General features: G+C 58.7%; 2 protein-coding genes across 11 annotated transcripts; both read left to right on the top strand.

The window, feature by feature from the left end:
* The first annotated feature begins 14 nt into the window (after nucleotides 1–14).
* CCDC106 (coiled-coil domain containing 106) lies at nucleotides 15–4815 on the top strand. 9 transcript variants are annotated; one of them, XM_019437791.2, is made up of 6 exons: nucleotides 15–294; nucleotides 1655–1730; nucleotides 1878–1985; nucleotides 2080–2256; nucleotides 3330–3542; nucleotides 3918–4815. In XM_019437791.2, exons 2-6 carry the CDS (start codon nucleotides 1700–1702, stop codon nucleotides 4232–4234), a joined length of 846 nt encoding a protein of 281 aa, XP_019293336.1. In that variant the 5' UTR covers nucleotides 15–294; nucleotides 1655–1699; the 3' UTR covers nucleotides 4235–4815. The 9 variants fall into 9 exon arrangements, with proteins under 9 accessions (XP_019293336.1, XP_019293339.1, XP_019293340.1 ...); XM_019437793.2 differs by lacking the exon at nucleotides 15–294 and adding an exon at nucleotides 733–998 and having other exon boundaries at nucleotides 2082–2256; nucleotides 3436–3542; XM_019437786.2 differs by lacking the exon at nucleotides 15–294 and adding an exon at nucleotides 736–998.
* A 1465-nt stretch (nucleotides 4816–6280) lies between these two features.
* Nucleotides 6281–22796, top strand: U2AF2 (U2 small nuclear RNA auxiliary factor 2). 2 transcript variants are annotated; one of them, XM_019437784.2, is made up of 12 exons: nucleotides 6281–6491; nucleotides 10111–10246; nucleotides 11003–11047; nucleotides 11320–11423; nucleotides 11712–11863; nucleotides 13174–13290; nucleotides 13435–13573; nucleotides 18041–18120; nucleotides 18203–18325; nucleotides 18630–18728; nucleotides 18941–19189; nucleotides 22039–22796. In XM_019437784.2, exons 1-12 carry the CDS (start codon nucleotides 6443–6445, stop codon nucleotides 22171–22173), a joined length of 1428 nt encoding a protein of 475 aa, XP_019293329.1. In that variant the 5' UTR covers nucleotides 6281–6442; the 3' UTR covers nucleotides 22174–22796. The 2 variants fall into 2 exon arrangements, with proteins under 2 accessions (XP_019293329.1, XP_019293330.1); XM_019437785.2 differs by having other exon boundaries at nucleotides 6282–6491; nucleotides 18630–18716.
* Nucleotides 22797–22829: the final 33 nt, after the last annotated feature.

The following is a 22829-nucleotide window of genomic DNA, read 5'->3' as shown; positions in this document are numbered from 1 at the left end:
CCGAATAAACATCTGCCTTCTTAATGAATTTTCTTTGCGCGTCTGTTTTGTGCCAGGCACTGTGCTGGGCCTCATTTCTTCTTCCGACCTCTTTTTGGGTGGAAGAACAAATTAGCCATCTCCACTCCCCAGAGAGGGAAAGAGCCTCCCACTGTCTGACCTCAAATAACACTAACAGCGCCCCGCTGTTGGGCCTAGACTATGGCCAGGCCCTGGGCTGAGCGTTTTGCCAGCACCCTATCAGTACATCCTCACAACGAACCTAAAAGGGATCATAATCTCCCCACTTTGCAGGTGAGTAAACTGAGTGGGGTTTGGGGGAGGAGCGGCCAAGATTGGGTGGGAATGTTCCAAAACCAGCTCGTAATCACTACCACAGTGCTAGTGGTGGTGGTGTTCCAGATCCCCGCCCCCCTCCCCCCTCCTCCCCCCCCCCTCCTCCCGGCCTGGGAACCGTGTGGTCGGGCTGTAATGGTGGTGCACACACGGTGGGAGAAGTGGCGGGCTAGGGGATCCATATGGCCAGTTCCCAGGGTTTCGTTTAAAAGGATTCTCCCGGCGCTTCAACTTTCCTGGTTGTCTCCTTCCCTTTCCCGGGCCCCACTCCGTGCTTCGCCATCCACTCCGGGGACCCCCGGAGCCTGCTGCTCTCCAGGAATTGGGAGTTTCTTGACGTTCCCTGCCCGGGCTTCGCGGAGGGCGGGGTAGCGCGACAAGGGGCCGTCGCGCAAGTGCAGCCCGGACCTTTGCCGCAAACGGCGGGCCTCACCTGGGGCCGGAGACTCCCGCAGAAGCGCAACGACCCGCGGACCGAGCGAGCGCCGGCGTCCCTGCCCGCCCCTCCGACTCGCCACCCCGCCCCTACACTCGGGGCCTCTGCCGCCCCGCCCGCGGCGGGTGGGCGCTTCCCTCCACTCCCCGCGACACTTTGCAGACGCTCCCCGGCGCCGGGCATGGGCGCCGCCGCCGTCGGTCCCCTGGCCGGATTCCGCGCGCGGGTGGGTGAGCGCGAGGCCTGGCCCCTCCGACCCCGGGCACCTGCGGGCGGGGGGATGGTGGCCACATCAGCACCCGCGGCCTAGCGCATCTCCCGCTGGGACCCCCTGGCAACATCGCTCCCCCTCCCACCCGGGGGACAAAGGGCGGGGGCGGGGGCGCATCCCCACGCGTGACCTTCCCCCGCACTGCGCACGCGCCCCGCCCCCTCCACCACGGGGGAGGGGCCCTGTTCGCCCACACGAGTGCGGGGGAGGGGCGTGGGAAGGCGCTCGCGTGGGCCGGACCCCCACCCTATGCCTGGAAGTTGGGGCACGGTCTCCTCCCCCCCGCACCTCTCGCCTCTTTTGGCCCCGAGGTGACCCGTGATGAGGGTCCCACCCATTCAGGCCAGGATGTGTCCGCTCTGTCGACCCCGCGGGGAACCCACTCCTCCTTCCCTCAGTAGCCCGGGGTCTGGGTCCCCAGCCCCCTCATTCCCTGGGAGCCCTGGAGTTTGAAACCCCGGGTGTCCCCGCTCGGTCCTGAGGGTATGGGTCCCCTCCTCCCTCAGACCCAGGAGTCCCAGCCTTCAGCACCCCCATTTCCCCAGCCCTAAGGAGTTGGGCCCCACCTCCCGCGGGATGTCCCTCCATCTGTGGCTGCCGTTTCTGTCCAGTGCCCCTGAGGCGCTTAGCTGCCCGGGTCCGCCGGAGGTCGCGCCATGAATGACCGAAACAGCCGGAGGAGGACACGTGAGGAAGCTGGGACCCTGCCCCGACCCTGGTCCCACTGCTGCCCTACCCATCCCTGCCCTTTCCTCCCCAGGGCTGCTGTGGTTGGGGGCTGGTCCGAGGCGCCTGGGGCCTTCCCTGGGGTGACCCCTGGCCTCTCCCCTCCAGTGAAGAAAGACGATGAGGCCTTCGAGATCTCCATCCCCTTCGATGAGACGCCCCACCTAGACCCACAGATCTTTTACAGTCTGAGCCCCTCTCGGGGAAACTTCGAGGGTGAGCTGGGGGGCAGGCTCGGAGGGACCCCAGGCAGCTGGGGTGCAGGGCCCTTGAGGCCTGGGGTGTGACCAAGCCTCCCCGCTGTCCCTAGAGCCTCCGGAAGCCGCGTCCCCAACTGTGGCCCTGATGAATGGGGTCAGGGCCCAGCTGCATATGGCCCTGGAAAGGAACTCCTGGCTACAGAAACGCATCGAGGACCTGGAGGAAGAGAGGGATTTCTTGCGTTGTCAGCTGGACAAATTTATCTCCTCTGCCCGCATGGATGCAGGTGAGGTGCCTGATGATCTAGTCCCTTGTCCCATCCCCAGGCCCTGACACCCAGCTCCGGCCCTTCCTGGGGATCTGGGACCCTCCTCACCTACACCCTTCCTTTTGGTGGCCCAGTGGGGAGCTGGCATCGTTATCTCCTCCTTACTTCGTGGTGGTCTCCAGGACCCCAAGCCCAGCTTCCTTCATGCTCGATTCCTGCTTCTGCTGATGGGCAAGACCCTGTGGCCATCCCTTGCCCCAGATAGTCGGGGCTTTCCTTTCCCAAAATTTAGCTCCTATTTTTGGAGAGGACAACTTCTGTTCCCTTCCTCATGATGTTCAGCTCCTGATTGGCTTCCTCGCAGGACCCCGCATTCCCCTGTGATTCACACCTGACACTTTGGGCAAGGGGTCTGTCCCCCCCACCCCCCCAACACCTGTGTTATTGAGGATCTCTCTGGTTTGGAACTCCCTGTGGCCTGGGTTGCTGATGGGAACCTATCTAGGATGTTTGGCCCAAGGGCCTCTGGATTTTCTTGGTGAGAACCCCAATACCGGATGTCCCCCCAGCCCACCTTGTGGCGGTGGCCCCTGCATCAGAGCCTCAGATGCTCACACTGTCCAGGTGAAGGTGGGTGCCTGACTTTCCCAGCGCACTAGACCCAGAGCCTGGGGTTTCTCTCAGGGTCTGAAACCTCTTCCCCAGCCAGGGTCTTGCTTCTTGGATTTCTAGAGTCTACTCTTCCGGAGGTCCCACAGAGACTCTCCTGAGGTCCTGTCTTGGTCTTCTCAGTTCCTCCTCCAGACTTCTTGCTGTCAAGTTGGAGTCAGAGGAGCATGAACCCATGCCCCACTCAAGATCTCTGCCCCCAAATCCAACCGCCTGCACTGTACTCAGCCATCTTGGTGGAGACTGCAACATCTATATGCACTGTCTCTTTGGGGATTCCAGCCCTGGTTGAGGCCCCCCCTCTCCTGTGGACCTGTGTGTGGTGTGACATCTGTCTCCACCTTGCAGATGGACTTCCTGCCTCCTCTCCCCTGTTCTGGAAGTTCATGTGTATGTGTCCCTCTCTCTCTACCTCTCTCCAGAGGACCACTGCCGGGTGAAGCCTGGGCCCAGGCGGGCTGAAGGGGATGGCCGGGGTGGGGCTGGGGGTGAGGCCTCAGACCCTGAGTCTGCGGCCTCCTCGCTCAGCGGAGCATCTGAAGAAGGCGGTGCTGTGGAGAGGAAGAGGCAGAAGCAGAAGGGAAGTGCTGGCCGGAGGCGCTTCGGGAAGCCCAAGGCCCGGGAGAGGCAGCGGGGTGAGCAAGGAGCAGGGATGGGGGGAGGGGCCTGCTGTGATGCCCCGGGAGGCCCTCCCTTCTCCCCTAGCCTGGTTGTCCCAGCCTGCCCGTGGGGTCCTGCTCTGCAGTCCCTCCTCACAGGCTTTGCCTCCTGGGGTCACCCTGCCCTGAGCCTCAGGCTTCTCATCAGTGACATGGGGAGGGGAGAAGGCTCCTCCTTTTCCCCTGGTGCCACTGTCTCACCATGGCTCCCAGCTGCTCCTCGTCCTGATTCCCGTTTTGTTCTGTAGTTCTTCCTGTATTGGGCTCCCCACCTGCCCTTGCCCCATCTGCCTCCTGTGTCCACCTCTGTCCCTCTCATGTCTGTCTCTGTGCCCCGGCCCGGCCCTGCAGTAAAGGATGCAGACGGTGTCCTTTGCCGATACAAGAAGATCCTGGGCACCTTCCAGAAGCTGAAAAGCATGTCTCGGGCCTTCGAGCACCACCGAGTAGATCGCAACACGGTGGCGCTGACCACACCCATCGCAGAGCTTCTCATCGTAGCCCCCGAGAAGCTGGCCGAGGTGGGCGAGTTCGACCCCTCCAAGGAGCGCCTGCTCGAGTACTCGCGCCGCTGCTTCCTGGCCCTGGACGACGAAACCCTTAAGAAGGTGCAGGCCCTCAAGAAGAGCAAGCTGCTGCTTCCCATCACCTACCGCTTCAAGCGGTGATTCTGCCCCACCTGGCCCGGGACACGCCCTTCGGCCCCCACGTCCCTCCCTCCCCTGCCCCTCGTGGCAGTGGCAAGCGTGTGCATGAGTGGTGTGCTCCTCCAGAGGGCCTGGGGGGTGGGCGGCGTGTTTCTGCGTGCGCCTCCCCTCGTCCTGCAGATCCCCACTCCTGCCCCGGGTCCCTTGTATATAGATCTGACTCCCTCCTTGCCTCTCACGTTCCTAGCATCCTCCCCTTCCTCTGCATCCCCTGGGGAGGAGTTCCAGTTAGCCAGTCTCCCAAGAGCTACTGCCCAGGGGGTCGGTGTCTGCGCTTTCCTGAACGTGGGCACTCCTCCCCCGTGAGCTGCACCGTCCTGCCCTCACCGGGCCCTTCCTCGTGGAGGAGGGGGTGGGAGGACTGCGAGACTCTCTGCGGGGCCGGGCCCTGTACATACCCCGTGTCAACCCTCAGCCCCGAGGAGAGGCTGGCCCACTCTGCCAGGAGCTCCCCATCCGCATCCCGGACTGCCCCGAGTCTACGTGAGAAAGAATTATTCAGAGAATTTAAATTAAAGAGAGAAGATAAAATTTGGAATAAAGGAGGCCCGGTCTCTTCTTGGAGGGGGTGGCCGTTGCCTCGGAGACCGTGACGGGGGCTCCGGGGAGCTACGAGGAGCGGGCGGTCAGGCAGGAACCCGGAGGTTGGGGAGACAGGGTGTAATTAGCACCCCCGGAGGGAGGGCCGGGAGGAGCAAAAGCAGCTGTGCCCCGGGGAACTTGGAGGGGCAGAGCTCGGGAAGGGAGGCGTCAACACCACCCGCGGGCCTATCTCGACTAGAGGCGCTGGGGCAGGAGACGTGGACTCAACGACCGCTGGCAGGAGCGACCGCGGAAGGGGGAAACTGCACATCCGGGCGGAGGCTCCTGCGTCCGCCCGCCAGGAGGCGGTAGTTAGAGTACTGCCTTCCGGAAGTGCCCCCTACGTTGCCTGCTGCGCCTGCGCTGCGGGAGGGGGCAAATGCGCTGACGCGGTTGCCACAGCAACCAGGAGCGAGCGGCTTTGCTTAACGGTCTGGAGTTCGGTACCCTTCCCGGAGGAAGGGAAAGCCTCGCGCACGCGTGCTAGGGGCTCTGGAACCCACTTGCCTCCCGGAACAGTGAGAAACCTCGCCTCAGACTGATCTCTACGCAGGCGCAGAAGGCCATCTCGCTCCCCTCCTCTTCCACCTGCGCAGGCGCACAAAGCCGCGCTGGCAACCTCCGCAGCGGCCGCGCGCACCCTTCACCTCGCTGGCAGCTTTTGTCTCGCGCAACCTTCTGAGGCCCTCCGCGAGATCGGTCCTTCTTTTCCTCCACTCTCCCCACCCGGAGAGCCAGGTGCAGAGAGCCGGGACTCCGCCCTTTTTCTGTAGCCCTTCTCCTGACCAACCTCGCTTCTGTCCTCCCTCCCTTTTCTCTTCCCGAAGCCGGAAGGAGCCGAAGCGTCGCCGGAAAAAACCGAAGCTGTCTCCCGGGAGTGAGGCCTTCCCGAAGTGGTGGCGGAAGGAGCCGAAGTTCTCCGGCCGGGGAGGAGCGAGTGAGTGCAGTGTCCGGAAAGAGCCGAACCTTGGCATAGGATTTAATCCTCTGGCTGGGTCCGAGAGCGAGTGCTGGAAATCTACAGAAAGTGCAGAAGTTCCGCACGGTTAGGATTGATTGTTGGAAGTAGCTCGATAGGGTCAGCGGAGAAGAGCGGGGGAAATCTGCTGGAGCAGCCAAAGACTGGGACGGTTTGAATTGTCGGAAGAAGCCGAACCCTTGGGGTGGGGGGGGCTGGGCGCAGAGGAACGAGCGGACCTACGGAAACACCCGAACGTTGAGGAGCTAGTTTCCGAAAAGTTACGATAGCCTGGGAAGCCGGTGAAATCCTCGCTTCGGGTGTTTTCGGAATCAGCCGAAGCAGCCGCTCCCGATTTCTTCTACGGTCCGGAAATAGCCGACGCTATTTGGAGCCAGGCTCGGGCAGGGGGGAGGGACACCTCGTGGGCGGGCGGGCGGGCGGGGTGAGGGGCGGAGCCGGGGCGGGGCGGGGCGGGCGGCCCGGGCTTGATTAGGTAGGAGGCGGCGGAGCGCCGGCGGCGGCCGGAAGTAGCCGAAGCGAGCGGCGGAAGTAGCCGAAGCGGCCAGAGCGGGCGGGCGGCAAGGCGAGGCCAGAGCTGCACAGGGCCCTTACGCGGCCGCCTCAGCATGTCGGACTTCGACGAGTTCGAGCGGCAGCTCAACGAAAATAAGCAAGGTGAGGGCGCTGGGGGCGCGGGGCGGCGGGCGGGGCGGCTCCGGGCCTCTCTCCGTGTCCCCCGCCATTTTCCCCCCCTCTCTTCCCCCTCCTTTCAGGGCCGCGCTGCGCACCCCCCCCACCGCTCCGTGGCGCGCGCCTGGTTCACGTGACCACCCGGCGTGCCGCCGCGCGCTGGAGGGGAGGGGAGGAGAGAGGAGGGGGCGGCGGGCGCGGGTCCTGGACGCATGCGCGGCGCGCGCCGTTCTACACCCCACGTGGTCCGCGGCGGAGGCGGCGCGGACCCGCCGGGTGTTCCCTCGCGGACTCCCCGTTCTCTTTTCTTTTCCGTTTTGTTTTGTTTTTTTTTTTAAACTGAAAGATTACAGGTATCAGATCCCGCAAAGCCTCCTTTCTTTCCCGCTGCCCCGGCACTTCCGCTTCCGGCCGGGCCAGCGGCCCGGGTCTCCACGCCCCCTTTGTTCCAAAATGGCGGTTGCTAACCCCCTTCACGTGGGCCCCGGCTGGGTCCCCGCCCGGGTATCGGCAAGCGTGACGCGGTGTCGCTCGTGAGAGAGGACACGCGTGCGTCCTTCCGACACGGGACTTCTGGGAGTCCCGACGGTCGCGGGGTGTTTGTGTCTCGTCCCCTCCCAGCTAGAGAGCGGCCCCCGTGTCCGGTCCAGTCTCAGGGCACAGATTAAGCCTCCTAAATCTGGTCGCCGTGGAGATGAGGGCGGGGGACGTTGCCCCCGGTGGTACCGAGTTAGCAAGGCGTGGGGTCGTGCTGGTGCGAAGCAGCACAGGGGCTGCAAGAACGTCCGGACGACGACAGTCGTTAGGGGCTGCAAAAATTCGTCCTGTCTTTAGGTCGTTTTGAGAGCGAAGGTGGGGGGCTTGAGGCAGAAGCTGCCCGCGTTGGGAGGCCTGAACGGGGAGCGCAGCGAACCCTGTCCAGAAGTCGGTTGGGGGTGGCTGGCCTAGGAGACAGCGTCTGGGGAGAGCGCACATGGGGTGTCTGTTTCTACGTGATGTGGGCTTTGGAGTTGGGCGTTCCTGGGTTCGGACACCTTTGTTGCCCAGCAGCTGTGCTGCCTCCGTATTTCTGTGTTTTGTCGGGGTTTGTACGTTGACTCTTTGTTTTGTCACTGCGATTTTGGAATTAACGAGGATGGTAGTAACAATCCTTGATAGTTAAACTCTGGGCGCTTGTCAATTGCCAGGCACTTTGTTAAGCCCTGTGTAGTTTTTCTAAATGGATCCTTGTAATCGCCATGTGATGCTGATGATTTCCTTCCTTTTGCAGACGAGAAAAGTGGCTCAAAGAGTTTAAACACTTCTCCCAGGTTTCAGCTGGTGAGAGGCAGAGCTGAGGTTAAATGCGGGTAAACGTGTACGAACGTGTGGCGTGTGGCTTGGCATGCGTGAAGTGCCTAGTAAGTGACGCCTCTTCTATTGTGAAAACGTCCTTAGTGTAATACTGAGGAGAGAGGCGTGTCTTCACTCTCCCAACTGGCACCGTCAGGGAAAGGTGTTTTTCAGATGTTTTCTGCCAGGTGCTCCCGCACTTGGGGTAGGTACAACCTTTGTCTAAGGAAAGGTTGGGTTGTTTTTCCGGGGTTTTATACATGTTGGTAAGGCAAAAAGCTGCAACGCCTCCTGAGACTGGCTGGCTGCGAGGCCAAGTTGCAGTAGGCCGGGCTGCCAGGTGGAGCTGATTGAGTTCTTCCGAGAGGTGCTGGCGCGTGTGCTGCCTGGGTTCTCCCCGGGTGTCCCCACTGGCACTGGGAGGCCACGCTCGCAGCCCTGGCATGTCCCCTGGGTTAGTGGAGCTGTTCCCACAATGTGCCCACAGCATTTTGAGCGGCGAAGCTCCTTTTCTCGTGTTGGAGGCAGGAAACTCTGTCCACGTGTTGCCTTGCCTGTGGATCTTTGTCTTTGTGGGCCGGCCTCTGAGCTTTAGCCCCTGCCTGTGTGTGCCGCACCTGTGTCTCCAGGGAATTAAGTTCCTTGTCTGATCTCAGCCACCACCCCTGCAGGCATCACCATTTCCTGTTGGTCCCTCTGCCTCCTTGTCTGTTTCAGAGCCTCAGCCGCAGGAAAAGTGCTTGGGGCTCACACCCTGCTCCTCTTACAAGCGTGAAGCCAGCGGTCCAAGGCCACAGCTCCTCCCTGTGCCCAGTGCCAGGCCTCCGTGTTTGTCTTCTACTTCGTGTTGCTTCCAGTCTTTTTTTTTTTTTTTTTTTTTTTTTTTACTTCTTTAGTTTTCAAGGAGATAATGATGTTGTCGTTAGTGGTTCTAGGCAGACCCTAGTGAGTTCTGCCTGCTTTGTGTTAAGATGTGTGCCCAGGTGTTGGTAACTGTACTTGCTGATGTTACGTTGTTCACATTCAGGCTTCACTCTTTTGTTGCTTTTTGGCCACAGGCAAGTTACACGAGCTCCTTGTGCCTCATTTTTCCTATTGAGTGGCCACAGTGTTTTCTCAAAGCAGTGGTGAGGATGGAGAGCAAGTGGGACTAAGTACGGAGCCTGCTCTCAGGAGCATTCTGGTGTTTGCTGCTGTGTGTTTTCTGAGGTGCTTGGAAGGAGCACCTTTCCTGAGTGGTTCAGGAATTGACACTCAATCTACAGAAAGTTCACATTTAATTGTCTGAAGAAGCGTACAGTATAAAGTAGTATGGGTGAGGCCAAAGTCCACTTTAACGCCCTGTCCTTATTATCTGTTCCTTTTTCTGTCCCTGGACATGGGTAGTTGGGGAGTCCGGGGTGTCTTTGAACTAAGGGTGAGGAAATATACTGTGACGGGGCCTGCACCTCCTTCCCAGGTGAGAGGTCTGTTGAGCAGAGGTGTCTGGTTTTACAGGCAAGGCTGTGCTCTGTTCTAGGCGCCACCCGAAAAGTATGAGCCAACTGGGGGCTGGACCCTGGTTTCTCTTGTACTGGCTTTGAGGGACAATGGGCAGGTAGGGGTGGTTTGGGATGCCAGCCTGCGAGGGGCAGTGGGCCGGAGTGGGCAGGGCACACTCCTCCTGGCACCTCCTCTTTAGCCCAAATTCAGGAAGGGGCACCTCCCTAGAGGAGGGACTCTTGTATTCTTCAGCTGGTTGGGAAGGGACTGTTGGGTGTCTTGGCTTTGTGGGGCTATCAGATCTCTGTCTGGTGCCTGGGGCCTGATGGTGGGGCTGTGGGTGCCAGCTGGTTGAGGAGGTCTTTCCTGAGGGGTCGCCAGTTTCCTTCATTCAGGAAAACATCATTGGGTCTCTTGATTCCCCAGCCTCTAGCCCTGCCCCTCTCAGGGACGACCCTGGGGTCAGGCCCCTCAGCCCTCGAGGGGGACCAGGAGCCAGCCTCCTCTGTCTTCTCTGGCTCCCCAGCTCCTCCTGAGCGTCCTCAGGTATCTTACACCCCGGGGGCATTTCCAGGCCCTCTCCCCTCAGGTAACCAGCTCCCGTCCCCTTGGTCCCCTAAGGTCCCTGGATTCGCTTGTGGACCCAGGAAGCCTGCTATCTCCCCTCCTCCATCGAATCCCTTCCCCTTGGGGGTGGCCTCCCTGGGGCTTGGGGCATAGCCACCAGTGAGTGGGTGGGCTGGGCCGTGTCCTCCCTCAGCTCAGTCTCCTCCCCCTCCCCCTGGCCCAGAGAGAGACAAGGAGAACCGGCACCGGAAGCGTAGCCACAGCCGCTCTCGAAGCCGGGACCGCAAGCGCCGGAGCCGGAGCCGCGACCGGCGCAACCGGGACCAGCGCAGCGCCTCCCGGGACAGGCGGCGGCGAAGGTACCAGGGCTGGGGGACCCCTGGCTGGGCACAGGTGGGGGTGGGCTAGCGTGGGTGTAGGGTGTCCCTGCACATGTACCTGGTGTGCCTGGGCCTCTGTGGCTCTTCTCTGTGTCTGCGGGAGGGGTCTGGGGCTTGTCTGTCTTGAGTTCAGTTGTTTCTAGAGTTTAGTTTCTGATGGGTCGGTGGGGGCAGTAGGTTCTTGGAGGTGAGTCTAGCGTCAGGGCATCGACTGTTTCCTTCTTCGTGAGGGCTGCCCCAGCCCCTGTCTCCTAGGGCCCCTTCCTTTTTCGCCCCCTGCTGTCTTTCTGTGGTTCTCTTGGGATGGTCTTCTGAGGCCTGTGCTCTGCCTTCTGAGAACAGGGAGTTCTTGGGGGGGGGGGGGGGCAGCGTCTCCCCCCCCCCCCCCCCACCTTTAGCTGCCTTCTGCTCTTCTAATGCCTTTTCCCTTCCCAGGGTCCCCTGTTTGTTCTCTGTCCCCTTAGGTGAGGAAGGGTGGGCAGGTGGAAGTTCTGCTTCGTTCCATCTCAGTTTCTCCAAGTAGAAAGTGGTCTGTGTGGCCCTTCTCTCGTAGTTCCTCTTTCCTGGGATGGGGAGGTTGGGGGGAATGGCAGGGCCGAGGGGGCCTGCTTGTTGCTTGTTCACCTCGGCCCTGCCCCCAGCCCTGGGGCTCGGAGCCCTTGGGGAGGTGTGGCGTGTGGGGAAGACAAGGGTCCCCAGTCACCCCTCCTCATACCTTTCCCTCCCACCCCCCAGCAAACCTTTGACCAGAGGCGCTAAAGAGGAGCACGGTGGATTGATGTGAGCTTCTCTTCCTGCCCCTTCTACTCCGACGTCCCCTCCCTTTGCCCTCTCCCCCCTGAACCCTGCCCTGTCCTTGTCCAGCCCTGGCCCAAGCACTGCCTTGAGACCGGCACCTCCCCCAGGCCTGGGCGCGGCCCTGACCCAGATCCTCTCCCTTCTGGAGAGTGCTGCACTGCTGGTGGGGGGCTGGGGGGCCTGGGGGGGCTCACAGGCCCACCTTTGGTCAGACTGAGGTTGTCCTGCCCCACTCTCCCCTCCCGCCCTCCCAGTCGCTCCCCCCGCCACGAAAAGAAGAAGAAGGTCCGTAAATACTGGGATGTACCGCCACCTGGCTTTGAGCACATCACCCCCATGCAGTACAAGGCCATGCAAGGTGGGCTGGGGCCGCCGCTTCCTTACTTTAACTTGCTGGGTGGTTGAGAGAACAGACCCTGTTCTTGGTGGGTGGGGTGGTGAGGGACGATGAGGTTCGTGCCCTGGGCTCTCTGGCTTCTGCCTTTCTGAAGCCTCCCGTGGAGTAGGTGCTGGGGGCCTGGATGAGGCCTCGGTGGGACTGGTCCATGTGGAGCCGCCCTCCCAGGTGTGCGGTGGTCCCTGAACGGGGTGGGGGGTGTAGGGGATTGCCCTGTTGCCATCTAATCCTGTTGTTCCCCTCTTGAAGCCGCGGGTCAGATTCCAGCCACCGCCCTTCTCCCCACCATGACCCCTGACGGCCTGGCTGTGACCCCGACGCCGGTGCCCGTGGTCGGGAGCCAGATGACCAGACAGGCCCGGCGTCTCTACGTGGGCAACATCCCCTTTGGCATCACTGAGGTACTGCCCGCCCCCTGCCTTTTCCCTGCCCCTACCCTCTCCCCGATTCCCGTACCCATTCCTCCCCTCCCCCCCCTTCCCTCCCCCTACCTGCACGGGTCAGATTCTGCTCCTGCAAGGCCCCCCGGCCCCCTCCCAGATGGACCGATGGAGTTGAGCCAGCCAGGGGCCGGGCTGGGGGTGGCCCTCTCCCTCCCTCCTCTTCCCCTCTCCCGTCTCCCCTCTCCCAACCTCCTCCACCAACCCAGGGATCAAGCACACACATAATGAACCTACGAAAATCCACGAGTCCGTTTCGAGAGAGACAGAGAGGGAGACTCTCACGCGCGCATACACACACACACACACACACACACACACACACACACACAGACGCACGCTCCCCTCGGTTTTCTCTGACACGTCTCTGGTTCTCTGCCGCCTGTTCCCATCCTCTCCCCACGTCCCTCCCATGGTCGCTGCTCTTTTGTTTTTGATGGCCCTGACCTCCCCTACCTTCCCCACCGGTCCTCTCCCCTCCCCCTCTCCCCAACCCCTTCCCATGGCACCCCGAGAATCCCGAGATCAAAGAGTTGTTTCCATTTCTCTTTAAAGTGAAATATTGTGGGGCTGAGATCCCTCGTAGCAACAAAAAGTTTGCTACCGTCGTCGAAGGCAAGTAAGGTCCATTCTGACTTTCTCAACCTGCACTTTGCTACGTTTGATAAAGCAGCCCCCGGACTCCAGGGCCAGATCCCGCCACATCACTCTTTTCTCCTCCCCTCCCGCCCGCCCTCCCACCCTTGCCCTCCTCTCCTCCACCTTCCCTGTCCCTGTCCCTTCACTCCTCTTTTTCTCTGACTTGGTGCTCTGTGTCCCTGCTGGGTTTTTCTTTCTTGCTTTCTTACTGCTTTCTTCTTGTCGCTATTGGACGGTTTTTTTTTTTTTTTTTTTTTTTTTTTTACGTTTCGTTTTCTGTTCTCTCTATCTCGTGCTTTTTACTCTCTGTTGTCACTGTCTCCCTGCACTTTTCTTGAATGACGTCTCTTCTCTGGTTGGGGCCCCTGTGGCCTGCCCCACGCTCCTGGCCTCTGGCTGTCCTCTTGCTTCTGCCTCCTTCCTCCCTGTTCTCCCATTTTTCTACTGCTTCTGTTCCTACTATTGGTCTCTCTGCCCCCATTTCTATTTCACTGTTCCCTCCCTTCTTCCACCCTTCCCCACCCCCTCCCTTCCCCTCACCCCCAAACCCGTCTGTGTCTCCCTCTCTCACCCTCCCCTCCTCTCTCCACCTCCCTTCCCCCGCCCCCCCCTGTCTCCTATTCCCTCTGCAGGAGGCCATGATGGATTTCTTCAACGCCCAGATGCGCCTTGGGGGGCTGACCCAGGCCCCTGGCAACCCTGTCTTGGCTGTGCAGATTAACCAGGACAAGAACTTTGCTTTCTTGGAGGTGAGCTGGGTGCACGGTGGGCTCAGGGAAGCGTGTGTTCCTCCTGGTCCCTGTGGCTCTGTAGCAGCTCTTGTTTGCCCTAGGCCCTTTTGCAGGCTGTTGTCTGCTGGGTTCCCTGACCCTCACCACCCGCTTCTCTTGCAGTTTCGCTCCGTGGATGAGACCACCCAGGCCATGGCTTTTGATGGCATCATCTTCCAAGGCCAGTCGCTGAAGATCCGCAGGCCTCATGACTACCAGCCCCTGCCTGGCATGTCGGAGAACCCCTCTGTCTACGTGCCTGGTGAGTGGGGGACTCGTCCGCCCTTCTCTCCCCGACCCAGCCAGAGCTGCTTGGGAAGTGGTGTGAGTGCTTCTCATCCGTTTCCCCAAACCTTTAGAGCTTGGTGTCCTCCCCGCTTGAGGATGCGCAGCTCATAAGTGGCAGAGCCAGGGTCGTGGGAGGCGTCGAGGGAGGTGAGGGGCTTGCAGCCTGCCTGTCCTGTCGTTCCTTTTCTGGGACCTGGGAGGTCAGTGTGAGCACAAGCAGGTTAGCGGTTTGCAATTGAGTTCCCAGTGTGAGGTCGGCATCTGGGTGTTCCCTCCTATTTTGGTCCTAGTTTCTCTTCAGTCTCGTGCTCCGGGCCGTGCCCCATAGCTGTGTCCGGTCCTGGTCAGTAGAGAGCACGGCAGACCTGGGGCCAGCAAGCTTATTCTGCAGAGGGTCGGAGAGTGAATGTTTTTGGTTTCGTGAGCCGTACATTTTGGTCACGACTGTTCTGTGGCGATGGTGTAGTCTGCACGCAGCCTCCTGTGATACCTAATTGAACGGGCCTGGCTGTGCGCCACATCCTTTATCAGTTACGCTCGGCAACGTTTTGGTTTCATAAAATACCCACGGGTCCTGCAGTAGCGGGAAGTACAGAAACAGACAGCAGGCCTGACTCGACCTCCAGGCTGTTTGCGGGCCCCTGTGGGCAGACGGGTGTAAGTGAGGATTGGGGCCTCTGTGGGAGTGTTGTGGGCTTGGGGGAGCCAGTTCTGTCGTCTCAGGCCCCTGGCGTTCTCCCAGGAAAGGTAGGTGAGCACTGGTGCTCTGGGTGGGGAGCAAGTAAGCAGCTGGCCGAGGCTTTGCACCGAAGGACACCTTTTAGAAATTGGGTCCACCCTTGGCAGAGTCGGGGACTTGGAGTCCCAGGGAGGCTGGCAGGCGCCTCAGGACTGGAGGCTGGTTCCCCAGCTTGTCTCCAGTGTCTTCCGCTGTAATAATTTGGTAAATTCAGTGGATTTCTTTAATTCTTTCAAGAAACGACGCATGACACATGCTGACGCCCTCTAAATGCACAGCCTGATGACCTTGTTTTTGTGCACGCATCTGTGGGACCGTTTCCCAGGTGGAGCTATGGAATATTGTTTTTTGTTAAGTAAATTCAGCGTGTTATATTTTTATAACCGGTTGCTGCTGCCTGCTGCGTCAGGCTCTGCCTCAAGTAGGCTGTGGATCGTGTTAATATTTGTGACAGCCCTATAGTAAGTACATGGTCAGCAGGTGACAGGTAGGAGGCCACACGTAGCTTTCTGTTTGTTTCTTTAAAGTGGGCTCCTGGGGCACCTGGGTGGCTCAGTCGGTTGAGCGTCTGACTTTGGCTCAGGTCATGATCTCACGGTCCGTGAGTTCGAGCCCCACGTTGGGCTCTGTGCTGACAGTTCAGAGCCTGGAGCCTGCTTTGGATTCTGTGTCTCTTTCTCTGCCCCTCCCCAACTCGCGCTCTGTCTTTATCAAAAAAAAGAATAAATACTAACACAAAAAATTTTAAAGTGGGCTTCAAACCCAACGTGGAGCTCAAACTCATGCACCTGAAATCAAGAGGCACATGCTGTACCAACTGAGCTAGCCAGGTCCCCCCTGCCTGTTTTTTAACGATTTATTGGCACATAGCCCAGCCCACTCATTGCTTATTATCTGTGTTTTTGTGTTGGAGTGGCCAAGTTGGGTGACAGAGATCCTGTGTCAGGACTGTGTGACAGACTGAAAATATTTGCCGCCTGGTTTTTCATTGAAAGGTTTGCCTGTTGCCATTGTGGAGACTGTGAGCCCATCTCAGAAGGCCAGCAAGGCAAGGGCATGATTAGTGGTCTCCCAGGGGACCTGGCTTGTGTCCAGAGTCATCACTCTGCCATCGTCTTGTGCTGCCTTCTGCGTGTGTCCTTCACCCTGTGGGAGTGGACATCTCCCATCCAGGGACAGTGGCTCGGGGTGGTCTTCCCCTTGATGGAGGGGCTGTTGCTGTGATTAAACAGCTGAAGGGTCACTCGTGGATCTTCTCACTTGAGGTTTGCCTGTCCAGAGGGGCCTGGGCGGGTAGTGGGACGTCGCAGGAAGTGTGAATCTGTCTGCAGGTTAAGCATCCTCCGCTCGGGCTTTTTCCATGGTGAGGTTCACGTTTTGATCTTTGCTTTTCAGAAGAAAGTAAGTCAATTTTATTATATAAAGAGGCTAAAGGGGAAAGTGTTTGATAAAGTTCAGGTATTTGTGGTTGGAAGAGAAACAATTCAGGAACCTGGAAAGTGACTTCCTTGTCTTGATGGAATCGTGTTGACTTGAAAGTAAATATGCATCACCGGGAGTCCTGAAACGTTAAATCCGTTCCCACCAAAGTCAGGCCCAGCTGTTCAGGGCTGATGTGGGGTCCTGACTGTCCTTTAAGATAAGAAGGGGGGCGGCAGGGAGAGCCAGAGCTGTCTTTGGAGGCAGGAAAGCGCAGAACCCTTTGAGTTTGTGAATTCAGTTTGGCCCTCCACACCTTCCCGCTGCCAGGCTTTGTGCTTGGTGCTCTCCCCCACTGGACTCCTGCCAGTGGGGCTTTGCCTCTGCACCTGCTCCCTCAGCAGGGCCCTGCTCTGCCAGGCTCTGTGGTTAGCGCACGTAGCAGGGTCCCTCTGCTGAGGAGGAAGTGCACGAGAAAGGATTGCTTGGTCGTTGGTACAGCATGGCCTTTGGGAGGAGGTGAGGCTTCAAGATTGAGGATGAGAGGGGAGTGCCCCGTGGCCCCTCTGAGGGAAGCGGTTGTGTGATCAGGGAGGAGCCTGCCCATTGTGTTGGGAGGGGATGTTGTCGAGGGCTTGATTTTGGGCACCAGGACTGACCTGGGCTCCCAGTTTGCATTACCCTCGCGTGAGTCTTTCTACCCAGCTTCAGAACTATTGTCCACACGGGGTCTGCAGCCACTGGGACCTTGGCATCTCGCTGGTCCTGGCCAGCCTTGCCTCAGGCCCCGTTTTAGGGGTGGGCCTTGTGAGCCATTCTCTGTTGTAGGTGTGAGGTTTCTCCCTGGTTCATAGATGAGAACACCAAGGCTCAGGGAGGCTCACTTGGGGCTGCATCCTGGGTTTGAGCCTCCATCCCCAATGCCCTCGCCACTGTGTGCTTCCCTGGGGTGCCTGGCACAGCCTGGGCCTGATGGCTGAGGCGCCCCTGGCTCTGGCACTGCCCTGTTGGGGTGATGAGACTCCTGCCGGTGTGCTTGTCTGCCGTCGGTCAGAGCGGTGGTGCCTGTGTAGGCAAAGCCCGTAGCTTGCTGAGAGCTACCTGTGGGGTCGTGATTGATGGGGGTGGGAGGGGGGGTGCTTGGAGGCCCCTCTTTCTGGGCGACTGCAGGGGACTAATTCCTTCCTGTGCCTTAGTCTGTCGAGTCTTGCTGCGATACGGCTTTGGAGAGCATCAAGGCATCGGGTTTCACGAGTTTGATGTGCAGGGCCTGGCCTGTGGCCTCTGCTTATTTTCCTTCGGACACCCTGGTGGTGCTCGGCTCTGGTGGTCAGAGTGGCTGGGGTGGTGGGAGAGGGCACACCCTGCTTTGGGTCTGAGGCCCCCCTGTCCCTCCCCAGGTCAGGAGGAAGTGGGGCGCAGCCACTTGGTGCGGACTGCAGAGGAGGGCCAGGCCATGCAGCCATTGAGGGAGGGTCTGGACTTGGAAAGTCAGGAACCGGTCAGGCTGGGTGGGTGGTGTTTCCCTTCCTTCAAGCCCTGGGTAGCTCACGCCTGATGGGAGCCTCCGGGAGGTGTTAGGACCCTGGGCTGAGCTACCTGGCAGGCCCCTGAATCCAAAGACGAGTGGAGATGGTAGGGTTGGGGTAGACGCAGAGTGGTCGTTAAAGGCATTCTGCTGGTGTGACTGCACTGTGACAGCCCTCCTGGTCTCCAGGGTCTGGGTACTGAGTGAACTGGGCACGTCCCTGCCCTCGTGGACCCTGGACCCTGAGCAGCAGGCCTCTCCGAGGCACTCCCTGGTCTGCTGTGTGTGACAGTGCCGGGCTGTTGTAGTCGTGAAATGTGCAGGACCACAGAGGAAGGGACCGAGGGTCAGCCGGAGACCTGAGCTGGAGACCTGAGCTAGACATCGGGTGGTAGGGAAGGGGGTGGAGATGTGGAAGGGGGGTGGGTGTGCCCGTGGGATGAGCGCAGACATGACCTGCCGTGGTTGGCGGGTTTGGGACATGAGCTTGCATCTTTGGGGCTCCCGCCGGGGCTGTCTGCTGTCGTGCCGCCACGCGCCCCAAGGAGAGCTGCTATTGGGGCGCTCGGAGGCTGGGCAGGTGTGGGAGACCCGTTTCTGTCAGCCGTGGCTGGGCTGCTATGCCTGGGCTAAGCTTGTGGACTGAGGGATGTGGGCCTGTTGTCACCACAACAGGCGTAATGGGCCTGTCCCTGTGTGCTGGGTAAAGCTCCTGCCTTGGGGACCAAAGCCTACTTACTCCCCTTTTCCCCCAGGAGTTGTGTCCACCGTGGTCCCGGACTCTGCCCACAAGCTGTTCATCGGGGGCTTACCCAATTACCTGAATGATGACCAGGTAGACCCCTCGCCGCCTCCTGACTGCTCCCCTCCCAGCCTTTACCCAAACCAGCCCTGACAGAGTTGCGGCCCTGTCTCAGGTGAAAGAGCTGCTGACATCGTTCGGGCCTCTCAAGGCCTTCAACCTGGTCAAGGACAGTGCCACGGGGCTCTCCAAGGGCTATGCCTTCTGTGAGTACGTGGACATCAACGTTACAGATCAGGTGAGCCCCGGGCCCCTGGTGCTGCTTCGTCCGTCCTTGCCCTGCACCTTGCTCTGTGTCCACACTGGTCTCCCCTCCTCTGGATGGGCGGGAGGAGGCCGGCCTGCAGCGGGGCCCTGCGTGGGGGACTTGAGCCCTTACCCTCGGTTCTGGCTCTTTCCAAGCTCTGACCCCTTTGCCTTCCCCTCTCCCCCACCAATGCCCGGCTCTGGGGTATTGGGGCTTGTGGGGAGGTGTCAAGCTCCTGGCCCCTAACCCGCACCTCTTCGCCGCACCCCCCCCACCCCTCGTCCTTCAAACACAGGCCATCGCAGGGCTGAACGGGATGCAGCTGGGGGATAAGAAACTGCTCGTGCAGAGGGCAAGTGTGGGAGCCAAGAATGCCACGCTGGTGAGCCCCCCGGCACGTCATTTTCCATTGGCTAGAGGGACACCTGGGGGTGGGGTGGGGTGGGTGGGGCTGGGAGGAGGTCCTTCTAAGTCTTTGGCTCTGGCTTTTTGGTGGTGCTGAGTGGGCACCTGAGCCTTACAGGGACAGGGCCTGGTTTTCCCTGGGTAGGCCTCTGGGCAGCTGGTGTGGCCTTGGCTGTGACTGCTCTGCCCTTTGCCCCACAGAGCACCATCAACCAGACCCCCGTGACCCTGCAAGTGCCAGGCCTGATGAGCTCCCAGGTGCAGATGGGCGGCCACCCGACTGAGGTCCTGTGCCTCATGAACATGGTGCTGCCTGAGGAGCTGCTGGACGACGAGGAGTACGAGGAGATTGTGGAGGACGTGCGGGATGAGTGCAGCAAGTATGGGCTCGTCAAGTCCATTGAGATCCCCCGGCCTGTGGACGGCGTCGAGGTGCCCGGCTGTGGAAAGGTGCGTGCGTGTGTGTGCGTGTGCGTGCGTGCGTGCCCACCCTTCCCCTCACCTTTCCCCGCATGGTGTGGGGTCCCCAGGGAGTGTGGCCTGCAACTGTCATAGCTTCGGTCTGTCTCATGATCTCTCGCAAGTGGTTTGGTCTTGTCTGTGCAGTGGGGAGAAAAGTGCTGACCATTGGTCTCCATGGCAGCAAGCACGCTTGTGTCTCCTGGGTGCCAGGTACTCACTAAGCTTCCCTGTGCGACTCTGGACTCCCACAGCAGCCTTCTGGGCCCTACCTCAGAGGACACAGGCCATACAGTCACATTTCCCAGCCCACTGAGGCATGTCACTTCTGGCCCCCTGCCAGGAGTCTGCACCTTCCGCTCTCCTTGGGAGGCATGAAAGAGGGGGTGACTTAGGTTCATCCAGCCACTCACCTAGTGATTCAGGCTTTAGCTGGCCAAGTCCTTGGGGCCAGCCTTGTCAGACAACATATCTGCCACCTTAGGTGGTACCTGGGAAGGGAGGAGGAATGCTCTGGATGCAGTGTTGAGATTGGAGGCCAAGAGACGGTATTAAGCAGGCCCAAGTGACACTAGGTTATCCCAGCAGGCAGGTAGGGTCCTGGCCAGGGAGCCCAGTGAGCATAGATCTCCTGGTATCTTTGGGGACAGTGACTAGGCCGGTGTAGCCTGAGCAGAATAAAGCAGATGGGATTGGGGGCTGAGGCCCAGGGTGGCAAATCGGCCTGAGAGGAATGTTGGGTGTTCTCTGCAGTGAGCAGGAAGCCTTTGAAAGGTCCCAACTGTGGTCTGTGGCCTGGCACATGGAGACGGTTCGTTAGAATAAGGTAGGGGTGGCTAGGGATTACAGAGCCGGTACCTCTTCTACCCTGCAGGGCTGGACTCCACAGCCTGGGAATTTGGAGGGGGCAGAAGGGATAGTGGTAAGATCTCTGAAGCTTTGGCAACTAACAGCTTGTGATCAGCTCGGTGAAAGATGGTGATCAGGAGGACGGAGAGAAATAAGTCCATGGATTTGAGAAACACATTACCTGTAAATGCCCACTGACTTGAGTTATGCTGCAGGGGGAAGAGGAGTCCAGTAAAATGCTCAGACTTGTGGCTTTGGTGATTGGGTGGAACTGGCAGGTGAGAAGGAAGTGAGGGGGTTGAGCAGGTTTGTGGGGGAGGGGGTCAGTGTCGATGGGCAGGTTGACACCTCAGCAGAGATGTGTAGGAAGCTGTGAGCAGGACAGAGCTTCGTCCCAGGCATAAGGTCTGATAGAAGTGTAGGTGTCGTCAACATACTGACCCCTGTTTTGGTGTCAGCTGGATGAACTTGCCCAGGAAGCAGTGGAAAGAGCATCTGGGGGCCAAGGGACGATAGGGCTTGGGTGAGGGGAGGGGGCGGATGGGCATTATGTCCTCTCCCGTTTTCCTGCCCAGTCCTCACTGTGTGGCAGAAACACCCACTCCCCGCATGTCCTTTGCAGTCAGTGCTATGACAGATGCTGGAATGGAGGCTGGCTCTTGAGAGGCGGAGTAAATACTTGTGGGAAGGATGAATGGGAAGACCTGGCTGGTCTCTGGGATCATCCTGCCTCTTTTGTTTTGAAACTTTTCATTCTTTTCAAACATTTATAAGAGTAGAGTTATCGTAGTGGCATATATAGTACATCATTTAAGTTGTATTGAGCATACATAGCAGCGTTGTGATGCTCCATCACCCAGCTTCAGGTTATCCATATCTAGTCATTCTTAATTTCTATATTTAGCTTCCCAGTTTCCCTTTTTTTTTCCTAAAATAATTTAAAGCAGATTTCCAAATTTTACCTGTGACAAGGGCATTTCTATAATATCTGAACTATTAATATTTGGGGCCTGGTAAAACTTGCTTTAGGTTCTGTGCTGTGTGCTTTTTGGATGTTAAGCTCCATTCCCAGCCTCCACCCAGTAAATGGAAGCACCTCCTAGATGGTAGCATCGGATCCCCCTTTGTGACCACCAAAAATGTCTCCAGACATTGCAGAATGTCGCCTGGGGACACACAAGCTGGTTTTGAGAAGTGCTGCTCTAAACGTTTTAACAGATCATTTCTAAAAAAAATCTTAATGAAGCTACAATACTGTTATTACAGTAACAAAATTATCCTGAGGATGTATTTAAGTTTGTGTTCAGATTTCCTTTACCGTCTCAAAAGACTTTTTTATATTGTTTAAGGATCCAAACAAGGATTCATGCCATTTTGTTTAATAAAACTTTATCGAAATTTATCAGTTCTACATAATTGTCTCTGCCCCCCCCCCCCCCCTGCCATTTTGTTGAAGCAATAGGTTCAACAGAATCCCATATTCAGAATTAGGCTGGTATTATCCTCTCCCTCCCTCCACTTCCTGTAAACTGGTGGTTTAAACAAGATGAGAAACTTCATTGGGTCAAATATCTGGGATTTTTTTTTTTTTTTTTTTTAATCACCTTGGGTTTGAAATCTTAATTTCTGAGCTTCCCTTCATCTGTCCTCTGGGGAGAACATGGCCCTTGGGGGGAGCTTGGGGAGCACCCGGCGCAGTGCCCGGTACAGGGAAGACATTCCACACAAGTGACCTCTTTCCTTGGCGAGCATGCAGGTGTCCCATGTGACTCTTGACTGTAGCTCCCCTCTGTTCTTTCTCACTCTGCATGCCTCTTTGATCCTGGGGTTCTGCAGGATGTTGGCCAAATGCTCCCAAACCTGTAGCGAGGCCCTCTCCTTCCTGTGGAGTTCTGGGTTTTGGGTAGATGCTGGCTGGTTGCTCTGAGTCAGTTTGTCCTTGGAGGCTGAAAGGCCACCTTGCCTTCACAACCGGTCTCTTATCCCCGCAGATCTTCGTGGAGTTCACCTCTGTGTTTGACTGCCAGAAAGCCATGCAGGGCCTGACGGGTCGCAAGTTCGCCAACAGAGTGGTTGTCACAAAATACTGTGACCCCGACTCTTACCACCGCCGGGACTTCTGGTAGAGGTGGAGGGGGAGGGTGGGGGCAGGGCTGGCTGGGGGCTGCTCCCCCTCCCACCCCCCCTCTTTTCTCCCTCTGAAGAAGATGGGCAGAGGAGTGACAGCCGAATGACAGCCGGCAGCAACTGGAATGGCAGCAATTAGGGTGGGGTGGGGGTTGGGGTGGGGAGGGGAATTGGGGAAGTGCGCGCACAGGCCCACACAGATACATGCACCCAGACACAGAGGGAAGGGGTCGGGATGGGGAGGGGGTGCACAGCAGGGCGGGGTAGGACCCCCAGAGCCCCTCCCCAAAACAGCCTCTCCTCCCTTTTACCCTCTTTCTCCCCTTCCCCACCGTAGAAACATAGTGTGTTTATATTTTATGGCCAAACTATTTTGAATTTTGTTGTCCGACCCCCAGAGCCCTGCCTTCTCCCTTTCCAGGACCACAGCTCCCGTCCTCTTGGCCTCTGGTCCTCTCCCTGGTGCCCCCCCTCCCCGGTTTCTTACGTAGTTGATTCTCTTCTCCTTAGTCTTCCCCGACCTGTGCCCCAGCCCCGTGGCCCCGTCCCTCTCCTCTCTGTGGCAGTTTCATATTTGCTAAGACGAATTTGCTCATTAAACATTTTGTTGTATTTTACTTTACGGAGCTGCTGTGTGTCCGGTGTGTGTACCCCG

The sequence above is a fragment of the Panthera pardus genome, unplaced genomic scaffold (genome assembly GCF_024362965.1).
Source record: "Panthera pardus isolate Hobbes unplaced genomic scaffold, ASM2436296v1 HiC_scaffold_18, whole genome shotgun sequence".
NCBI classification, from domain to species: domain Eukaryota; kingdom Metazoa; phylum Chordata; class Mammalia; order Carnivora; family Felidae; genus Panthera; species Panthera pardus.
Note: the sequence above shows the minus strand (reverse complement) of the source record. Positions and strands in the feature narration are given on the sequence as shown.

Excerpts from the sequence above, each read along its gene's own strand:
- CCDC106 (XM_019437791.2), top strand. The coding sequence starts at position 1,700 with ATGAATGACCGAAACAGCCGGAGGAGGACAC. Across the intron at positions 1,731-1,877 it reads AAACAGCCGGAGGAGGACAC|TGAAGAAAGACGATGAGGCC; the intron begins GTGAGGAAGCTG and ends TCTCCCCTCCAG. Across the intron at positions 3,543-3,917 it reads GGCCCGGGAGAGGCAGCGGG|TAAAGGATGCAGACGGTGTC; the intron begins GTGAGCAAGGAG and ends CCGGCCCTGCAG.
- U2AF2 (XM_019437784.2), top strand. The coding sequence starts at position 6,443 with ATGTCGGACTTCGACGAGTTCGAGCGGCAGCTCAACGAAAATAAGCAA. Across the intron at positions 11,864-13,173 it reads TCCCCTTTGGCATCACTGAG|GAGGCCATGATGGATTTCTT; the intron begins GTACTGCCCGCC and ends TTCCCTCTGCAG. Across the intron at positions 18,121-18,202 it reads ATTACCTGAATGATGACCAG|GTGAAAGAGCTGCTGACATC; the intron begins GTAGACCCCTCG and ends GCCCTGTCTCAG.